The sequence below is a fragment of the Amblyomma maculatum genome, chromosome 1, assembly GCF_055883805.1.
Source record: "Amblyomma maculatum isolate TAMU_Amacu chromosome 1, ASM5588380v1, whole genome shotgun sequence".
NCBI classification, from domain to species: Eukaryota; Metazoa; Arthropoda; class Arachnida; order Ixodida; family Ixodidae; genus Amblyomma; species Amblyomma maculatum.
Window position 1 is genome coordinate 269,656,807 of NC_139344.1, and position 15,221 is coordinate 269,672,027.

Sequence of the window (15,221 nt, forward strand, 5' to 3'; positions counted from 1 at the left end):
GCTAGAGCCAAAGCTCGATATGTCCGCTGAACAGCAGAGAAGACTTCCTGGCAAGCCTATGTTTCATCACATCGAAAAAAATGTGGGAACAAGTTCGAAAACTAAATGGCAGCTTCTCCCCTTTCACAATTCCATTTCTAACAGACCCTAGCGCACAAACAAGCATAGAGGAGCAAGCAAATATTTTAGGTGAACATTTTTCCACAATTTCAAGCTCCCCGCATTATACAGAATCCTTTAAAAAGTTCAAATGCATGGCCGAAAAACAAAAACTTCCAACAAGTGGAAGCATAGATGAACCATATAATGCTCTATTTACAGTCCAAGAAATAAATAGGGTGCTGTCTTCCGTGAAAAGGACAGCACCTGGGCCAGACGAAATACATTATGAAATGCTTGCTCATCTGTCCACACCTGCAATAGAAGCACTTATGAAATTTTTTAACAAAATATGGGAAACCAGAAATATTTCTGATGCCTGAAAGAAAGCTATTATCGTGCCATTCCTGAAACCAGGGAAGCCACCAACCTCCCCTGGTAGCTATAGTCCCATAGCTCTCACAAGCTGCCTTGCAAAGTCCTTCGAAAGTGTTTTAAACATCAGGCTAGCATTTGTCCTTCAGTCCCGGGAACTTCTAGACATTCAGCAATGTGGCTTTAAGAAAGCATGTTCTACAACTGACCATTTAGTCCGCCTTGAAAACACTCTCCGTGAAGCATTTATACACAAACAAAACTGCCTTGCTGTCTTTTTTGATATGGAAAAGGCATATAACACAGCCTGGAGGTTTGGTATTCTTCGTGACTTAGCAGATTTGGGCATCCGAGGCAGGATGTTAAACTGCCTAAAAAACTTCCTGTCGAACCGTTTATTCCACGTGCGACTAGGCTCAACGTTCTCAAGAAGCTTTGTCCAAGATAATGGAGTACCTCAAGGGTGCATCCTAAGTACAACTCTTTTTATTGTGAAAATGAACTTTATAAGCAAAATAATACCAAAATGTGTAATGTATTCAGTTTATGTGGATGACCTGCAGATAGCATACACATCCTTGAATATATCATCATGTGAAAGGCAACTGCAGTTGAATATAAATAGGCTTGCATCATGGGCAGAGAGAAATAGATTTCAGTTTTCTCCACAAAAAACAGTGACCGTTTTATTCTCGCTCAAACGAGGCTTACAAACAACCAACCTTACGCCTAAATGACACCATATTACCTTTAAAGAATGAGTGCAAATTTCTGGGAGTAACCTTTGACGAGAAACTGACATTCCTACTGCATATAAATAATCTAAAGAAGAAGGCTTCTCAAGCTCTAAATATACTCAAAGTGCTGTCATGAAAGCACTGGGGCTCCGACAGAACCTGCCTTATGCGCATCTATCACTCTGTAGTATGCTCTTCCTTAGATTACGGGTGCGTGGTGTACGGGTCAGCAAGACCGTCCTACCTGAAACGTCTTGACCCAGTGCAAAACCTCGGCCTGTGACTCTTGACAGGTGCGTAGAGAACATCTCCTATAAATAGACTCCATATCGAAACCAATGAAACACCTCTCGAAGACAGAAGGACAATGCTTATATGTACTTACGTGCTAAAAATTACATCCCTATCAAAACATGTGTTACCCGATAGTCACAAAATGCCCATCTAGAACACTGTTTAACAACAAGCCCCATGCAATAAAACCACTAATCCTCCGTTACGAACAGAAATGCCAAGAAATGAATATATTTAATGCACTTCCAAATATTGCCTAAAGCCCGGAACTATTACCCCCTTGGTACAGTTTGCATTCTGTATGTCACCTTACACTAACACAATTTCGTAAAATGCAGACTTCACCTGAACACATAATACAAGAGTTCCTGGCCTTGGATGAAAAGTATGAAAACTATAAAACATTCTATACAGACTGATCTAAAACAGCTTTCTATGTCGGTAGTGGTGTAGCAGAAGACAAACACGAAAAAACAGTCAGGTTACCTCAGTGTGCATCAGTTTTTACTGTCGAAAGTTACGCAGTCTTGCTAGCTGTGGAAAAAATAGTAAGGAGCAAATTTGAAAAGAGCACAATCTACACTGACTCACAGCTTAATCACAGCACTACACTCCAGAAATGCAATGCAACCCTTGATAGGAAAAATAATACATTGCATAAAAACAATAACACAAGGACGTGAAGTGAAAATCTGCTGTGTGCCCAGTCATGTAGGGATCAGTGGTAAAGAGCGAGCTGATGTATGCGCCACAGCTGCTCGGAACGCTAACATAGAAAAAGTAAGCATACCGCTTAAAGATGGTCTAAAATTCATGCAACGAAAACAGAAAGAGAAATGGCAGGATTCTTGGGACAAGGAAGTAAGGAACAAATTACTCTTAGTGAAGCCAGTGATAGAGGAATGGAAATCATGTACTCACTAAGAGCGTTTCATTGACGTAGTTTTATGTCGCCTCCGAATCGGTCACACTCATTTAACACACAACTTCATACTCACAAAACGAGATGCACCTACATGCGAATTCTGCGGAGAAGTTGTCACCACTAACCACATTTTAATTACATGTACAAAACTTCAACAACTAAGGCCGAAACACTTCCCACTAATTTATAAAGAACACACCCCACTGCACCAAAGCTTACTAATAGGAGAAAAGTCACTCATTAATATTTCCGTTTTTTCATTCTTTTAAGAAGCAAAGCTTTTAAACCAACTGTAAAATCTCTTAACTGTTTAATTTCAAACTTTGCTCTTGGCGCATGATGGCCTGAGTCTCCTATATGCCATAAACCTCAACACAACACAACACCCACGCCAGCGCGGCTACCTTGGTGCGGTAATATTTTGCTCAGGCCTCGCTTATGTGTACCGTATTTACTTGCGTAATGGACCCACTTGTATAATGAACCTGTCTCCCACTTTTGCTGCTGAGAACATGTAAAAAAAAAAAAAAATGCTGGTGCACCAAGATTCTAAGCAGCGAGAACATCACGGTGTGTTTCTTAGCATTAGCTCTAGTGGAGGGTTAAAGGGGGGGACTTGGCAGAGTGCCAGCAGCCTTGACAGGAGTGCCGGCATGCTCAGTTTGTCCAGTTGCTTAGTAGGTTTGCCTTATCATTTCATGCAGCGGTTGGGATCACTGCCCACGAGGGCTGAAGGGGGGGGGGGGGAGCGAGAGAGAGAGAAGGAGAAGAAGGAGGAGGATGGATGACTTGTAAAAAAGAAAAAGTTTACTTCGCTCGTATTGAACCCTCCCCTGAAACTGACGTCGATGTTTCTTGAAAAACTTGTGTCCATTATGCGAGTATATACGGTATTTCTGGTTAGAGCTTTGCCGTTCCAGCTGGCCAGTGACGTCATGGCGTGACGCCTCCTGAAACTTCCGCACTGCAGGTTTTGTATGCACATGACAGATGGCGCAGCGGCACACGCCTACCCTATCATCATCATTTTGTTTCGCTCACAGGTTCCAGACTGCCAACAAAATTGGCATGTAAAGGGCAAATCCAAAATGCAGTGTGTCTTGTTAATTAGAAGCTATCGCGACCGTGAGAAATCATGGAATTAAGCGAGTTTTCGAATTAACCGAACACACGAAGAAATACGACTCAGGCAAAAACATTTGTTGAAGGAACGTGCTACCTTTATTCGGCATATTTTTGATTACTTAATGTAATCAGAGATGCTGGTTTGCCACATTTTGTGGAGTTTGCGGCCCCGAAGGTCATGTTCTCGAGTTGGTCAACTAGGTGAAATATTTCAGAACTTCCACCATGGCACTCAACAAAACTGCGGGTAACACTCTGCGATCTGATAACTTCACAGAGAGCAGGTGCTCTGGGAGGCTCGATGGTATCGTTGTTGCTATTGTCGTTGCTATTGTCATTGTCATCGCGTATGTTTGCAACTGCAGTAACCTCACGTTCGAAGTCTGAGTAGCCTGTCTGCTCACCACTCTCAAAGTTCAGATACTCGTTGGACTCGCCATCCTGTGCGCAGAGTGCATTGATGTGGTCGCAACACTCTTCTCCTTCTTCGTGAAGCATACATGGATAGTCTGCATCGGCATCAACAAGACTGGAAAAACCAGTGTGTTCAAAACAGCGCTTGATCAATGTGGGCTCCACTTATTTCCAAGCGTACACCATGAGGCATATGGCTTCGAGCAGGTCGACGGAATACTCCTTGCCATGGTCGTAGCAAAGGAGCATGCGCTTGAGCAGATAGTACCAATAAATCTTCCTTGGGTGGTGAATGACGCCTTGGTCCATCGGCTGTGAGGTCGAAGTGGTGTTCGGAGGTAGAAATACCGTCTTGATGGCCTGGAGGTGTCGGATGTCACCATGTGCCAAGCAATTGTCGACGACAAATAGGACGTTCTTGCCTGTGGCTGCGAACTTGCGGCCAAGTTGCCGCATACTCCTCAAATATCGCACCTGTCACCTGGGCTTTCTTATTGTGCCTGTAGATGAGTTCATCCGTTGGCGGCAACCGCGCATTTTGGAAGCAGCGTGGCTTCCCCGTCTTCCCGACAACCAGTAGTGGCAGCTTGTGTGTACACACATGTTTGCACCGAACAGTACAGTAATCCTGTCCTTGGCTGGTTTTCTACACTTGAATGCGTTGTCCTTCACTGCAAATGCTTTTGTTGGCAGCATCCTATATAAAAGTGCAGCCTCGTCAAGGTTGTAAATGTCTGCACCGTATTCGCTAAACAGCGATGCCAAAGTGTGCTTCTTCCAATTCTTGACAACGCTCTCGTTAGTGCTGCCGCTGCCACCACAGACGGTCAGAAACGTCAAATTATTACGTTCTTTAAAATGGCTAAACCATTCGTTACTACACTTGAATTCTTCATGCCCAAGCTGCAGACCCAGGTCGTTGGCCTTCTCCCACAATATCATTCCATTTGTGGGAAGGTGAGCTGTATCTTTCTGCAGCCAGCGAAGCAGAGCAGATTCCACATCTTGATATGTGGGAGCCCACACTCATGACCGCTTCGAAGAATATGTCTTGCCATAGGCCTTTAGTATCTTTGACTTGTTGCTTGGTATTGTGGACAACGTCGAGAGGGGCACATTGTGCCTTTTAGCCTACACAGTCTTGGAACAAGCATTTTTGCCTGCTTCTTGGATCAATCATAACTTCTGCTGCAGCGTTAGTCTTGTGCTTCGGCATTTTGTTCACTAGTACGGTTGCAAAACTAGCACTTCTGCACAGCCCAAAAAACAACAGCACAGTAGCCGACTCCTAACTGCCTTGCGCAACATAAAGAAATGGCGCAGGCGAGGCCTGCATAGCGCATATTTGCAACGTCAGAGGCACGGGGAAGAGTGTTCATGGCACGGAACGCGTGCTGTCGCTGACGCAGTGCGAAGAGAGGGTGGAGCATGCCGTGGGATGGAGGGGGGGTTAGATAATGAGATAAAAACAGCATGCCTGCCGCATTGCAATGAAGCACGTCTTCTCCTCTGCAGGAGCGCGTTTCGGTGGTCCGCGGGGCGCACTGTGGACCGATTTTTGTGCTAAAAGTGTTTCGGCTGGGGCGCTTCGCCTATAAATAATCGCCATCAATACGTGGCTTTGCCTCTTGGCTCTGTAGGGTCGGCGTTTCGTTGGGTTTGCGGCTAAACATGGATCGGGCATTGCCGCATAACACCCCAAATTAAGTTAAGGGAGGACACGGGTCTTTCGGACCAAAAAATTGCGAAAAAATCACTTTTTAGAAAAATGTGATTTGCGAAATCAGTAGCTCTTTATCTACCTATCTGCTAAGTTTTTCATCTCTAGGGTCGGTATTTTAGTCACAATGCCAATTTATATAATCGATGTCGCCCAAATTTGGGCCCAAAACGACCCCCCGAGACAACCATTTTCCACAAGGCGTAGCTCCCATTTTGTGCGCGGTACCATAGCCATCTTGGTCTCATTCTCATGAGCCACCTTTCGTCTTCAAATTGCCGCCTTTGCTGTTTACATTTGCCCATTGGTAGCATAAAAAAATAGCAAAAAAGAAAACGTGGCATTTGCAATACCATTGGCTTTCGGGGTGCATGTGACAATAAGGCGTCACCGCATTGGTGGAACTGGCTGACGGCGTCTGCTCGGCGCGCCCGAGCCGCGGGGAGACGGCAGAGACGTGACGCCGGCCGCGCTTGGTTCCGAACCGCGAGGTGCGTTCACGGCAAGAATTTGTGAAAAAAGTGAAAAAAAAAAATAGTTGAATAATCATCTCAGGTGATGCCCTGCCCTAGCTGTGCGCGCTCAGGCCGACGAAAGTCGTGCGCCGAACGATTGTGTGTACGAGCCTGAAGTAGGCCTAGCGTGTTCCCCAGCACGGGAGACTGCTACTGCCAGCGGTCGCACCCGCCGCGACAGTGATATCGCAGGCCACAGATGAGCAGAAAGATAAGCTCAAAACAGAAAAAGCTTGAACTCGCGCCAACTTCAGCAACGAAGTGGTAGACATTGTTTTCGTGACGATGACGGCAGCGCGGCGGACGGTCCGCTTGGCGAGGCGGATTTCATAATCGTCAGATCTAAACAGTGTGCTGAGATTGGCGAAGCGCAAAACATACGGCGGCGATATTGGCATTTAAAAAAGTGAACGGGGATAAGAAATCGCTGTCACACTTATTCCCCAATGCGTAAACTGCAAGACACGTCGTCTTCGTAGAGCTCGCCGCGTGTTTGCGCCGATCGGACCTTGTTCATAGTCCTTAGTGAATGCACTTGCTTCCAGTGCAATGCAGAGCACTGGGAAGCAGCAAACAGCTCCAAATTACATTTCTTTTCCGCAATAAACGTTCCTCACCGCGGTCTTGATGCGAGGACGTAGCAAAACAACGTACGTAAAAAAAAAAAAAAAAAAAACTCTGCCTGCATGTGACTCGCGCAGCCGAAAAGTGAGAAGTGAATGTGCTGCAACTGCAAATCAAAATGAAAGAGGCAACACTTGGACGTTGGAAAGCAAGGAGACTATATTCCTGGAGGTTTCTAGCCATTTTAAATTGTAAATGTGTGGATTGTACCAGTGAACGTCTGTTAAATAATCCCCTGTTTCTTTTTTGCTCTTTTCTCATAACATGCATTGTCGACCACTTGCAGTTTTGCGGCCTTTATATCTCGGCACCTATTGCAGATAGAGCAATAATTTCTTTTTCAGCATGAAGCCAAATATGTGGAGCACACAATGTTGAAAGTAGATTTTTTAAATTTCTTGTTCAAAAGTTTTAAAATGGCTTTTTTCTGTGACCATTATATGCTGTATTCTGACCTTTGAATTTTGTTATGCAATAAAACAAGAAATAATTGCTTAATCAAAAAACTGCTTGCAACATTGTGTTCCTCATTCTTTCTAGTGTCCAGCAATGTGTTCATCTGAAGTTTTTCTTCAGTGGCCGCTGGGGTGGCGCAGTGGTTACGGTGCTCGACTACTGTGCCCAAGGAAGCGGGATCGAATCCCGGCCTCGGCGGCTACGTTTCGATGGGGGCGAAACGGAGTGGCGTCCGTGTGCTGTACGATGTCAGTGCACGTTAAAGAACCCCAGGTGGTCGAAATTTCCGGAGTCCTCCACTATGGCGTCTTTCATAGCCTGAGTCGCTTTGGGACGTTAAACCCCACAAACCAACCAACCATTTTGTAATTGTTCTTGTAAGAATTAGACTAATTGGTGTAATTATCTCATGAAATAATTGGATCACAAAAGAAATAATTGCAGTTTTGGAATCTGCACAAGAAACTACACAAACCCACCAAGTTGCATCAATTTTGATTGGTAAATAACGAAAATAGTTTTAAGACCTGTTTACCCCCTTAACCGGGCTGGTGCAGGCCGCCGGTTCAAATTATCTAGTCAGATTTACATTGGAAAATATGAGACCACAGAAAACCTTCGAATTATCCGGTATTTCGAATTATGGAGTTTTCACAGTATCATCCAATTGTCAAGGTGGCTGCTGGTACATGCATGCGATGCGTAAGGACTTTGCTAAATCGAAAGTGCAACATAAAAGACTTCGTTAAATTGCAAAAAAAGAAAAAAAGAAATAAAAGAAAACCATTTTTCAATATGGTAGAGATTGGGGAATAAAAAAAATTCATTACATCGCAAATTTAATTACATTGAGGTTCATTATATTGAGGTTCGATTTTAGTTGCTCATGGCATCGAAGACACTATCCAAGCTGGGCAGCTGTTTGCTTGCACCCTATGTCTGACCAGCTGTTGGTGTGACTTGCCACCACTTCCTCCTTATATGTTATGTGCTATCTGTGAATTTTTCATAGTAAAATAATTAGAAGCCATCATAAATGTTTAAGCTAATCTTTGCTCCTTTTTACTCTCATGGGTATAACATTGTTGCAGTTGTGGTACTGACAACCACATTTCTATTATCGAATTTATGAATTCATTCATTTAATGTAAAAGGCAGTCTTCCAGCCACAGAACTGGTGCCCTTCAAATGAAACTCAGTATCACTTCATTACGTGCTTTGCCATTTCTCAGGATGCAAAAAGCAGCTCTGGATCCGAATCTGCAACAGTGGCTGCACCTGAGCAACCAGTCAGTCAGCCAGTTGGGCAGCCTTCTGTTGAGGTGGGCTCTACTGTGGGGGACCTGCCGAAGTACACCTCCAGGTGATTGAGAAATATTCTTCTATATTGATGCATAAATTCAAGTAAGGTTGTGCAGCAGTGGCATGTAATTTGTGGTATAGCCTTCAGTCGGAGGTGCCATTTTCCACCAGACACTGCTGCCATGCAGAAAAGCCAGCATTTGGTACAATGCTGGCCATGCGGTGAAGCTAAGCTAGCTGACTGAAGGCTACCAACAACTTGCCAATCGTGTATCGCTCTCCTTGTTGTTGGAGGCGTTACTAAAGCTAACTATGCCGTACTACAACCCTGTTCATGATCGCCCCCTCTCATGTAAGCGTCCTCATCCCTCCATCCCTTTTCCTGTAAATCTCTCACTTCCATGCACTACCAAGTAAGCGCCCTCTCTTTTTCCACTGTGGGTCCTGAAAAAAAGTTTATGTCTTTGACTGTACACGCATATCCAAGCCAACGTGGGTGCATTCTTCTTGCCCACTCCACCTGTCTGCCATTCTACCACTCGATAATGCCAAGGGCAATTGTAGTTTTGCATGCAGTATGCATTTGCTCACCGTTTGAAAGAAGATAAAGGTTTTTCATTTGCACATGCTATGTGGAAAGAATGTGTATCAAACGTCTTGGGAGTTTGAGCTAGATAGCAAAAAATCCGTGAATGGGACTAGAAGTACTAAGCCACATGCGCTCGACATGCTAAAGATGGCAAGCTGCACAATTGGTTCGCCGAGATTGGTGCCATGGCCCTAATAACTACAATGAGCTGAGGAACGAATGTTTTGAGCTCTTTTTGGATCGAATTTCAAGGAATACTTCAGTAGTTTTGACAGTGATTAAAAAGAACAAGGTCACTGTGGAGCAGTCTTCAGCGTCCACTGTTTTTTTTTCACTTTGCCATCTTAAATATTTGTGTGGAACCGAGGAAGGGTCCTCCTCATATTTTATTTTATTTATCTCTTGAGTGGAGGGGGGCACTTTCATGGTATTTTATGATAATTGTAGCGAAAGAATATTGTGCTTATAGCACAACAATAATACGATTAGGCCGTTTATTCTAGGCACTGGGTAGTTACAAAGTGCCCTCAGCAGCAGCTTGGCAACCAAGTGGGCTAGGACTAGTGTCCCTGGAGTTGATGCGTCATACTTTTACATCTTTGTCGCTGGCAACCTTATTCCTTGCCGGGCTTTATATATCGAATTATCAATACATGGAACCGTTTTGCGATTCACTTCGAGTTGAGTTGGATATATCCAGGATTGACTGTAACTCAGTGTATTCTTGGTGCTGTTTCTGTTTTGGTTTTAATAACCAAATGTTGGCTTCAGCTTATTGTAATGAATTAAAAGCTGCTTATCAGGGATTATATTCAAGTTTTTAACGCGACAGATGAAAGCTCCTTCATGCAGAAAATCTGGTGTTGGTGTTGTGGGGGGTCTTTCACCTATAATGTGTTAGCTTACGACTGTATGCTAATGAGTATGTGAGACAATAGAAGGCACATAAGAGGTTAGTGATTAAGAATGATAGTCAGCCTGGGGAGCCACAGACAGGAGCCATTAATGCCATTGCATCATGCCGTATGCCCCCAATTTTTATTATTATTTTTTTTGATGCCTCATATAACCTAAGTACACCTTACAGCTATCTTTCAGCTTTTGCAAGCAAAGCAGAAACAGCATCAAGAAGGTACATACTCAAATATAAATTATTTAGCAGTCGTAGGGGAACACCATGGGGCGACCCATGTACCAATGTATAACTCTTCATTTCAGATAAAACACACGGCCCAAAATTTGGCTACTCCTTTAAACTGCAGAAAAAATGTAGTTTGTCTTTAATTATTTAGTGACTCTTTTATAATACGCAGGTACCTTGCAGATTTCGAGCCTGTCAGCTGCCTTGGAAAAGGGGGCTTTGGACTTGTTCTTGAGTCACGGAACAAATTGGATGATTGCACCTATGCTGTAAAGCGCATCTGTCTTCCAAACAAGTATGTGGAGCAGTGTCCTGCTTTTTTTTGTGTGTGTGTGGGGGGGGGCTGAGCAGAGCGAGTGTCTTTCTTTTGTAGTAAACATGCACTGTGCACATCTGTGCAGCCCAGATGCTCGAGACAAGGTGATGCGTGAAGCAAAAGCCCTGGCAAAATTAGACCACTCGGGCATTGTGCGGTACTACAATGCTTGGCTGGAGAGCCCACCTCCTGGCTGGCAGGAGCATCAAGATGACGTCTGGCGTGGAAGGTGTGTTTGGCCTGTAGTTTGCTTGCTGTGAAAGCTAGCTTGCATTGAAATTAGCAAGGCATTGCTTCAGGCAAAGGGAATAATTATTCGTTAATATTTTACTCATTGCAGAGTTTTATCTGATTTTAGAGTCACTGAAACACTTCTTGAACTCAGTGAACAGACCTGCCTCTTTGATAAATCATGTCGCAGTGAATGTCTACACCAAAAGTAGTAGTGGTTTCCGTGATTTTAAAAAATAGAATTTCTGAGTTGTAAGACTGCCTTTCTCAAGCATAGCATTGCCAGTGGCGGGGTACATCAGAGTGCTGTGGAGGTGTTAGCTAGCAGGCTGGTTATCTAATATAAATAGTTACCTTTTTAATTATTGCTGTTAGGCTACTTTATTCATTTGAGAGGCTTGAAGGCCACCATAAGGAATATCCATATCAGTTTTTAGATTTTCTTACACACCATTCTCGTTGTCACTACAGTGCGAGAAATTTCAGGTCTGCACGCGAGTGAGCGAAAGTTAAACTGAGTAGCCACAGACAGTGCTAGCCACTCCTACGAGCGCACATTGCTATCCTGTGGTCTCTCTACGCAGCACCTGAGTAGGAGCAGTGAGTGGGCAAGTGCAGTTTCACTTTTGCCCAAGTGTGGCCCCAAAATATTTTTCGGTGCAGTGGAGATGAGGGTGGCATTTTCTAAAATTTAAAAATTGATTGATGTAGATATTATTTAATAGCCCTCTGCCACCGCTTACTGCTTGCAGTGAGTACTGCATACCAGACGACTGATGCCAGTGCAATTCATGAGTGCAGTTGTAGCCCCCACATATAAGTCATGTATAGGTGTAGGGCTGTGTTTTTGGAACAACATAAATTTTGCAAATTGTATGGTGTTGGCCTTCAGCTGTGGAATTTTACAAATTCATATTGCACTGAAATTCATAGCCATGTTTATATCACTGTGGTTTTCACTTTATTACCTTAAAGACCCACCCTACATAAGGGGTGGGTACATATGTTTTAGTGAGCAAGTGCTAACACAAAGAAAGATGACTGGTAACATTATTGGCAAAGTTGGATGAGCACGTGATGGCTGCGATGTTGTGAGGTAAGTTGTTCCAGTCTGCTGCAGTACAAAAAAGAATGATGCGGTAAAAGTGGTAGTATGAGCACGAGGTCGGGAAGCTTGCAAAGGATGACGAGTGAAATGAGATATCCGGGCTGGAGGGACGATGTAGGGTGCGCGTCCTAGTGAAGTATTGAAAAGTTTATGAAACAAGCAAAGGCTGGCAATGCGGTGACGAAAAGATAAGGGCAATAAGTCGGATTCAGCTTTCAACGCTGACACACTGATATTGTAAGAATACGATGAATGGATGAATCTGGCTGCTCTGTTTTGTACTGATTCAAGTGCATTTATACTTGGTGCGGGTTTCAAATGGGTGAGGCATATTCTAATTTTGGTCTGACAAGAGATTTATATGCCAGTAACTTTACAAGTTTGGGGGCTTGGCGGAGATGACATCTTAAAAATCCAAGCGTTTTGTGAGCAGATGAAATGTTGTTCGTAACGTGTGTGCTGCAGGATAAATCGCTGCACAAGGTAATGCCTAAATACTTGTATGATAGAACCAGCTGTACAGGGATGTTAGCTATTACGTATGGAAAATGAAGCGGGTTATGGTGACGGGGGAAGGACAAGATTTTACATTTATGAGGGTTAAGTTCCATTAACCAATTGGCACACCATTCCTGAATGCAGTTAAGGTCGTCTAGAAGGGATGTTTGGTCAGAAGATAAATTATACAATCATCGGCGAACATGTGAATATTACTACATACAGTTGTTAGTAAATCGTTAATATCAATTAAAAACAAAAACGGACCGAGGAAGGACCCTTGCGGGACACCGGACGTTACTGGATTAGTATTGGAATTATGGCTGGTAACGGCAAAGTACAGTGAGCAGTTAGTCAAGAATTCTTCTATCCAATTAAAGATATCAGAGGGAAGGTTCAGATATGAAAGTTTTAGTAGTAAGCGTTCGTGAGGAACTTTGTCGAACGCTTTTTCTTAGTCTAGAAAAATAGCAATGTTCTGTAGGTTAGAGTCAAGATTAGCATGTATATTGTGAATAAATATGGCCAGCTGTGTTTTGCATGAGAAGCCTTTTTAGCAATGTTCTGTAGGTTAGAGTCAAGATTAGCATGTAAATCATGAATAAATATGGCCAGCTGTGTTTTGCATGAGAAGCCTTGTTGAGAGTGTTGCCCAGGAAGAAAAAAGTTGTGACAGTCGAGGAAGCTTATGACATTGGAGTAGATGACGCGTTCCCTTAGTTTGCAGGGCACGCTAGTAAGGAAAATAGGACGGTGGTTAAGCGGTGAATTTTTTTTTTACCTGATTTGAAGACCTCTCTTCTTGATTGAGGAGCTTCTAGAATTACTTTTAGAAATTTTGTTAGCAGGTCATTGGTGTATATAAAAACTCCAAAGTAGTATATGTCGTGCTTGACTCTTTCACAAACTTCTCACTACTTGTGCAGCTTTGATGGATACACATCTTCGTTGTCTGACAAGTTTGGCACATCAGTTGCGAAGGACTCTTCCTGGGAGACTGGAACTCACCCCTTCAACCCTTTGCGGCCCTTTGAAGACCACTTTTCCTTTGGGGACACGGGAAACAACGGAACTCTTACTTCGTCTGTCAACTCCTCATCAAGTGGCATCACCATTGATCGCCGCACATCAGATGGTCATTCCCTGCGCTTACCATTTGCAGCATATGCCACCACAGATGAGGAGGACTCCCTCATCGAATTTGAGCGCTCTGCTAAATGTGCCGAGAAATCCAAGACCAAATCCTCCTCGGGACCCACGGAAAATGGTGAACGGCCTAAGAGCCTGTTGCTGCCTGAATCACCTCCTGTGAAAGTCTACTTGTACATTCAGGTATGGTCCATAACTATTTCCTTTTGCATACCCTCTCATTCTCATTTCATATTGGTACAGTTGCCTTTCTCTCGGCTCTCAATACTATAGGCAGTTAGTTCTTTTCCTATAGACAAGTGTCATGTTTGTAAACAAAGGTGGTGCTCCGATTGCCACCGATGTGGGGTGTAGGCAAAAACACAGCGTGCCTACACTGTGCTAAGAGACGCTGCCTGTGAATATTCTCCAGTGTAAGCTGCGCTTGTGCATAGAAGTAGTTTGGTTTATGTCTGGAGAGTTGTTCAGCACTTTTTGAGCCGTCTACTGATGGAATTATGTGGCGAAGAGCTGCATTGGCTTCCTTCTCCGTGGCCTCAACAGCGTGGCTACAGTGGGCGACTGTAGTGACTGCTAAACGAAAACGAGAACGCGCAACCTATAAGAAAAATTACTAGTCTACACTGTTCATCTCCCAGGCCGATTGGTAGTGCATGTAAGGAGGACGACAATATCAATTGACTGGAAGTGTGTTTTTCAATATGACGACTCTTATGCATGGGCTTTCTGCCGCTTCAAGCACCTTCACTCCAGAGAACAAAATTTCTAGCTCACTTTACTGGGAACTAGAGTCATAGTTCCATTCCATAAGAATTCAGTATTAAGTTCTTTGTAACATTCACCTAGTGCACTGCCAACTTGATTGCTTTATCCTCCTCGATGAAACAGATGGTTGAGTCACAAGTTCATTCACAGGTTAATATATTCATGAAGGCCCGTAAGAATACTCTCGTATTGTTCTCTTTGCTCTATTGGAGATGTGCATGAAAGAAAATGCTAAGTTCTCCATGATTGCTTGCAGCGAAATTTATGCGACCTACCGCGCTATTTTAATATGCTTTGAAAATTTTTATTCAAATGTGCGTCATCTTAATCTGCTTATTTTGTACCCCTCATAGCATTTCTACTTTGGGACATTAAATTTCATATACCATATATACCATACTTATCCTGCTTATTAGTGTTGTATGTGGATATTTAATTCGTTCTTCAGGTACTCAACCTTCAAAAAGAAAAGATAATCTGGGAATTAATTTTGCTTGACTTTACCGAGATCGTAGCGATGTTTACTCGCTTTCTAGGACCAGTGATGAACAGTCACTTGTTCAAACTCACGAAAGTGAAAACAGAGAAGCGTGCTACTTCATAAGTCCGGGCCTGTTTCGGCAATGTTGGAGTGACCGTTCAAGGTAACTTGCATTTACCTTGGCAGCAGCTTTTGTGTCCTTTTCTGTACGAACATATGCTCGTGCAATACTGCAGGTGAATGGAATTTGACAACACGGCTTCCCTGCGATCACACGCACGGAATATAACAAAACGTGCACGAGCTGCAGGCTTTTGTTATGGTAATGTCGAAATTTCGGCTAGTTGGTAGCGATCC

The 15,221-nt window shown here is 43.6% G+C and overlaps 1 protein-coding gene across 1 annotated transcript in view; it reads left to right on the forward strand.

Annotated features, from left to right (window-relative positions):
- Window positions 1-15,221, forward strand: part of LOC146206511 (eukaryotic translation initiation factor 2-alpha kinase 3-like) — an 80,299-nt gene that overhangs the window by 33,903 nt on the left and 31,175 nt on the right. The window contains exons 11-14 of the mRNA XM_084591238.1: window positions 8,517-8,647; window positions 10,489-10,611; window positions 10,718-10,861; window positions 13,396-13,801. Coding sequence (XP_084447364.1) covers window positions 8,517-8,647; window positions 10,489-10,611; window positions 10,718-10,861; window positions 13,396-13,801 — 804 coding nt within the window. The remainder of the gene's footprint in view (window positions 1-8,516; window positions 8,648-10,488; window positions 10,612-10,717; window positions 10,862-13,395; window positions 13,802-15,221) is intronic.